This window comes from Ictalurus furcatus, chromosome 14 (assembly GCF_023375685.1).
Source record: "Ictalurus furcatus strain D&B chromosome 14, Billie_1.0, whole genome shotgun sequence".
Taxonomy (NCBI): Eukaryota; Metazoa; Chordata; class Actinopteri; order Siluriformes; family Ictaluridae; genus Ictalurus; species Ictalurus furcatus.
Genome location: NC_071268.1, coordinates 22,490,879 through 22,497,781, shown reverse-complemented (window position 1 = coordinate 22,497,781; position 6,903 = coordinate 22,490,879). Strand labels below are relative to the sequence as shown.

Genomic DNA, 6,903 nt, shown 5'->3' with positions numbered 1-6,903 from the left:
ACCTCAGTTATCACCATGATTTATAGAAACAACCGACAACTCTTTACATGCTTGTAGATCCAGGTGTGAGTGTAAATAATAGATGGAGGGAATGGGGCAAGAAAGAAAATTACCCTTTTTTTTCAAAGACTAATCATTTTAATACTTTTGCTTCACCTTTTTTTATGGTTATTACTTACGCAATCTGAAGACAAAAACGAAGTCTAATAGACAGCACGCTACTAATCAAGCACTAAATCTTATAATAGGCATTACATTACTGTCACCGTGCTAGTAATCCTGGTAGTATAAACAATATTAATACACACAGAGACACACACATACAGAATAGCACCTTTACTGATAAGTACCTGTCAGGAAGGTACTTGGTTAAATCATTAACCAAACGTGGGATCTTTTAGGGAATGAACACTTGTTGGCGGTTTGTCTGTGAAGGTCAGAATCAGGATCTGGAATGTTTGTAAAATGTCAGAAGACATGTTTTCTGAATTTTCAAAATGTGTAAGATGTTTATGATTCATGACAGAAGACTAGTTTAGGGTAAAAATAATTCAGTTCAACCTTTTATTAGTGTACTTTGTATAGTAGTATTTGTTGTTTTGATGTATCTGCTAACAATAATCCAAAGTCCATGGACCATATTCTACCGTTCATACCTTAATTCATCATCCTTACTGTAGTCATCCCTCATTAAAAAGGTTCTCATCTGGCATGTTTTTGCTGTGTATGTCTGTTTAAACAATAAAACCTACTATGTCAATGTACACTCTAGCATTCAGTCCATTAAAACCACAGCTCTGTGGAAAATGTTAATTAGATGGAATAACAACTTTGCGAAAGCCTTTAGTAACCACGATTTAATCGAGTTTATGGAAAAACCAAACATCGCCTCGATAAGATAAGACTTTATTACTCACATTACAATCAGAAGCCTAGTCAGAGTGTGTACATTCATTTCCTTTGGGGCATAACCAACAGATTATTAAGAGCATATGTACACTTTTATGACACAAGGCAGAAGCTTAAAAACTGAAGAACATACTGAATTTCACAGACAAAAAAAGAGAAATTAATAAAAATGTAGGTCTGTTTTAAATGGTAAACACTAGGACACGGTTCAGGACATTTACACAACACTGAATATAATTGTTCGCCAAATTTAGTTAGTAAACGTTTCTTTTGAATACGAATGTGATGTAAACGATGCCTGTGAGTTCAAGCATGGGTTTATTAACATTTCACTGTACAACAAAACAGGTTCCGTGCGCACACACACGTGTGTGTGTGTGTGTGTGGGTGTGGGTGTGTGGGTGTGTACACCACTAGTGAAAATGTACAATATATACATATTTAGTATTTTCAAATAACATCCAAACTTTTCAGTTCACGTCTACGGTGTTAAAGTAGCAATAAGCAATTTATACAAGTCAGTGTGGACACAAATGCGCACTGCGCGTGTTACTCTGATAAAAAAAATAGACTGAATGCTTTTATGTGTTAATTAAGAGCATGTGTGTGCTGATTGGCCACACGGGCCTCTTCACTGGAGGGAGTAGATCTAATTACAATATAGTAAGTGTTAATTCAATACTTTAACACTGCACGTTTGCATGCACACAGGACGCAGTAGCCAAACTGTATGCCTGTAATTTCGATCCTTGTGCATTATTTTACCTTTATGTCACAGCGAGCCATTAACTGTAGGGCTGGTGTCGCACTGAGCATTAAACAGAGACAGTCTGTACTGCTCGCGATCTACTACATTGAGTGGAATCACTGCCTGGCTGTCCTCGCGCTCTCCTTTACCACTACCGGAGAACGGGCGAATCTGGCAGCTGTTCGACATCGACGGAGAGGAAATCCTCCAAAACAAGTCTTTGAGCATTTTCCTAAACTCCCTTCTCGTGAGGCAGTACAAGACCGGATTTAAGCAACTGTTGGCGTGCGCCAGGCAAGACGCCACTGGGAAAATGTACGTCTGGACAAAGTAGTACGCACGGTCAAAGTTCACGACGTCCAGCTTTACCAGGACGCCCCAGAACGTCACGGCTTGGTTTGGCATCCAGCAGATGAAAAACGACAGCACGACGACTGTCACTGACCGAGTGACCCTTGATTTGCGCCTGAGAAGGTTGTTGTTCATGCTGCGGAGACTCAGGAAGCGCAGGAGCAGCACGTAGCAGACGCACACGATCAGCATGGGGAAAACGAAGCCGATTAAAATTTTCTGGAGGTGGTACAAACCGAGCAAGTGGTTGCTGGGGAAACTTATCAAGCACAGGTTATCACCGAACACTTTCTTTTGCGCGGAGAAGATGATGGTCGGTGTTGTGGCGATCGTGGCGAGGAGCCAAAGCAGCGCGCTGGCCCAGCGGCCTGGGCACGCACAGTGCCGACTGCGGTCCTTCAGTGCCGACGCGACGGCCGAGTAGCGCGTGATGCTCATGGCCGTGAGGAAGAACACGCTCGCGTACATGTTCATCACCGTGACTGATTGCACCACTTTGCACATGATGTGTCCGAACGGCCAGCTGAAATCACGCGCAATTTCCACGGCCCAGAATGGCATGACCAGCACGAACTGGAAGTCGGTAGCCGCTAGGTTCATGATGAACAGGTTGATCGTGGACGGCCTCCTTCCCTGACGCGACCTCATCAGGAAAAACACCAGCACGTTGCCCACCAGACCCAAGGCGCACACAAACGCGTAAATGAGCGAGATCAAGAAGCGCAGCGCCTGAGAGCCGCCCGAAGACCCGGAGTTCTCCTGCCTGGAAAAGTTGGAGAAGTTCGCGTTCATAAAGTCCTCCATCGTCTCCAACCGCGCCAGTCTGTGTACGAGTTACGTATCACCATAAAGACTGTAAATAAAAAGTAAGAAAACGAAATAAGTGTGAAGACCACGGTTTGGTTATCTTGGAAAACGCATCTGGACATCGCACATCTGGTTTCTTGTCGTGTCCCTCAGCGGCTGCATATTTCAGTCTACAGGTTTCCCCGCGGTCAAGTTGGTTTTATATTGGACAGTTGCTGGATATTCGGGCTTCTCTCTCTCTCTCTCTCTCTCTCTCTCTCTCTCTCTTGTGTGGCTGCTGCTTTGTTGCGCGCGACTCCTTAACGCGTGCGCGCGCCCGCGACATGCAGCAATCGGTCAAAAATCATTCGGCTCACGCGCGACAGCGACAGCAGCAGCAGCAGGGGTTGGAGGAGAAAAAGAAAACATTTCCTTTTATTGCAGTTTTCATGTCCCGTGTATAAGCAGAGCTCTGACTTTCTTATAACCCAGATGTACTTCGACCCTTACTGATTGAGGTGACCCACTAAAGAAACCCGCCCACTGTTTAATCATTGATTTCTTCACTACTTGTTTCTAGTTCAGTTACTATTCTGAAGACCAAAAAAAAAGGAAAGAAACATTCCTGGAACTGAGTGGCTCTCAAAGTGGGGTCTGTGAGGGTCCACAATGTTTTATTTTTGTTACAGTAGTGCAAAATGATCTAATTTTATCTTATTACAACAGCCTTTAGGGCGCATAGTGGTTTAGTGATTAGTACGTTCGCCTCACACGTAAAGGGTTGGGGGTTCGATTCCCACTGCGGCCCTGTGTGGTCAGAGTTAGCATGTTCTCCCCCTGCTGCGGGGGTTTCCTCCGGGTACTCCAGTTTCCTCCCCCAGTCATGGATGGTAGGCTGATTGTCATGTCCAAAGTGTCCATAGTGTGTGAATGTGTGTGTGATTGTGTCCTATGATGGATTGGCACCACGTCCATCCTGTAAGATAAGCGGCATAGAAAATGGATGGATGGATAACATCCTATAATATTGTAACACTATCTTATTATATTTAGTATTGATTTCTTATTAGTATATTTGACTAGTCAAATATACAAGCAAGCAAAGGGTTTAAGTCAAACCTCGAACTCAAAAACAAATAGACCTATAAATGTATGTCACTTTGGACCCTATGTGCTCTGTTAGAGAAAAGTTCAGGTATAAACAACTGTATGGCTCCACTGAATAGCCAGAATATTATTGTACAAATGTAAATAATGAGCCTAATAGAGTATATGAATAGATGAATTCCATCCATCCAGCCATTCTCTGTACCACTTATCCTACACAGGGTCATGGGGGAGCATGGAGCCTATCCCAGGGAACTTGGGGCACAAGGCGGGGGACACCCTGGACAGGATGCCAACCCATCACAGGACATAATAACACACCCGTTGACACTCTACAGACAATTTGGAAATGCCAATCAGCGTACAATGCATGTCTTTGGATTAGCGGAGGAAACCAGAGCACCCAGAGCACAGGGAGAACATGCAAACTCCACGCACACAAGGTGGAGGTGGGAATCAAACCCCCAACCCTTCAGATGTGAGGCAAATGTGTTAAACACTAAGCCACCGTGCCCCCCTGAATAGATTATTTATGTTCATAAAGTGAATAAGTGCTAAATGGGTCTGTTTATTTTAAATGGTTCCCTGATTTGCATAACTGACCGTAACTTTTCAGAGATGATGTAGACTGAAGACTGTATGGCCAAACTGACTAACAACCAAAGAGCATAGGGATCTCGTTTTTCATTTCATTTATATCACAATAATTAGCATGCTACATATCTGTAGGCGCCCTATAAAGATGTAGTGAATTAGGGTATCACAATGTAAATGACTACACATTGCATAGACTTTGTAGCTTATCATTATTATGACAGTTCAGTTCATTTCACTTAGCAACAGGGGGAAAATAACTTCATTATCTTATGCTGAAGATATATAGTATGCCACTGATTAGGTGTGATTCACTGATTTAGGAACATGGGCATGACAGGCAAATAACTACTAAGTAACTACTATGAATTATTCAGTAAATACCGTAAAAAATAATAAGAAAAGTATGTAGTTACAAGAGTAATGCAAGTCTGGTCCCTTTAATGGGTCCTGGGAGTTTAGTGTGTATATGATCTAAAGGATCAGATTCATGCATCAAAAGCCAAATGGAGAATAAGTGAGTTGAGAATAATGTATCTTCTCAACATATGCATTTAGGAAATATTCTCTAGTAATACATGGGCATGTAAAAATGAAATAAAGAACATTATTTTTTAAAAAATACTAGATTTCAAGATACAGATACTAAGTTCAAAGATATTGAAAGTATTCCTGTTTTACCTATTGAATTGTGAATTACATGGCAACACACTCTATCCAGCTGTGGCTTCTTGGGGAACTATTTTATTGATGGAGCAAAAATAACAAACAAAATATTTGGCCATATCGGGTATGAAATTGGGTCAGCCTCTCAATATAAATTTTTTGTTGTATAAAAACCAAATCACACTCCTCACAATCGTGTATTACCTACAGTCGAATTGATACACAGCCATGTTGATATTCACTACAACAGCACTCTTGCTTGTGTAATATCGCTTAATTATATTCATCCATCCATTTTCCATACCAGTTATCCTACACTGGGTTGCAGGGGAGCCTAGAGCCTGTCCCAGGGAGCTCGGGGAAGCGGGGACACCTTGGGAAGGGTACCAACCCTTTGCAGGGCACAATCGCACACACACTACAAAACATTTGGAAATGCCAATCAGCCTACAACAGCAGCACGAGGAGAATATGCAAGCTCCACACACACAGGGTGAAGGCGGAATTTGAACCCCCAACCCTGTAAGTGCAAGGTGAACGTGTTAACCACTAAGTTAACCACTCTTTATCAGTCTCTGGGATCTCCATGAGAGGCAGGGATTATGAATGGAAATGCACCGAACTATGGAGTTATAAAGGGATTTGGTGACCAGGAATGTAATGCAAGTAGAATGGAGACGTCTGGTGTGCACGGTTATGGGAATGGTGCTCATCACTGCTATTCATTGCCCAAGGGTTCATCATCTGTATCATGAATACTAAAAGGGTGTTTAAAAGGGATGACAGGGAATTTCATTTGCTTGCCTACTTCCTCATCTGTGAATTTATCAGCTGCCACAGAATCTACACTTGACTTAGAGTACCATGACAAATAGTCTGGTGAAGTGCATTTTTTAAAGAGACAGGCAATGGGCATGCTCACCTTGTCAAAGGTATTTTGGGGACAATATTGATACTAATGTCCTTTTAGTACTCTTAGTTCTCTTTACTACTCTTAATGTAGCTTCCCCTCCACTGATAACATTGCACAGCAGCATAAACAAGCTCTATTGCATCCCTCTCTAATTTCCAATTTATCTCAATTAGTTGAGGGCTGGTAATTTGTTGGAGTTTTCTGGTCCTTAGCAGACTATTAGTTTGTATGGGCGGATAAATGAATTTATTTTAGGGGCATTTGCTCATCCTTGCAAGCTAATTTAGTTTGTAAACTCTCATTCAACCCACGATGAAAGACAGTACTCATGATGGGTTAGCAGCTTTCCCTGTCTTGACTGATAATATCTGCTACCTGGCATCTCTTCCATAAAACAGGCTGATCAAACACTTCCCAGAATGCCCGTTCAAACTGTTGGAAGGATAGTTGTAGGATCCTGGGTATAATAAATGATGGTGGTTCAATCAAAAGCACTTCCAGTGAGTAGTGATATTGGTAAAGTTATTTTGTTGATGTCCCAGGTGTAGAGTGAGTAGGAGTTGGTGAACAGGAGCGAGAACCAAAGGAAGAACCCTATGTGTTCACCCAGGGCCCATTGTACTTTTCTGGTAGGGTTACGTGAGGCTTGGACACGTTGATTTCTGGGTTAGTTGCCTGTACTTGGTTACTCATGTTTGCCTTTAGAACTTAGGAGGGAGGAGCATTGCATTGACCAACGTGGATTAACTCCTCCAAGGAGATAAAAATATGCTGTAATTGTTGAGCATGAGCTCCCAGGCATAGACCTTGCGAGGCAATGGCAGACCAT

At 42.4% G+C, this 6,903-nt stretch overlaps 1 protein-coding gene across 1 annotated transcript; it reads right to left on the bottom strand.

Moving 5' to 3' along the window:
• Positions 1 to 411: 411 nt before the first annotated feature.
• On the bottom strand, positions 412 to 3,318 carry rxfp3.3b (relaxin family peptide receptor 3.3b). The gene has a single exon (XM_053641763.1). The coding sequence runs from the start codon at positions 2,810 to 2,812 to the stop codon at positions 1,682 to 1,684; it is 1,131 nt and encodes a 376-aa protein (XP_053497738.1). The 5' UTR covers positions 2,813 to 3,318; the 3' UTR covers positions 412 to 1,681.
• Between the last annotated feature and the right edge of the window lie 3,585 nt (positions 3,319 to 6,903).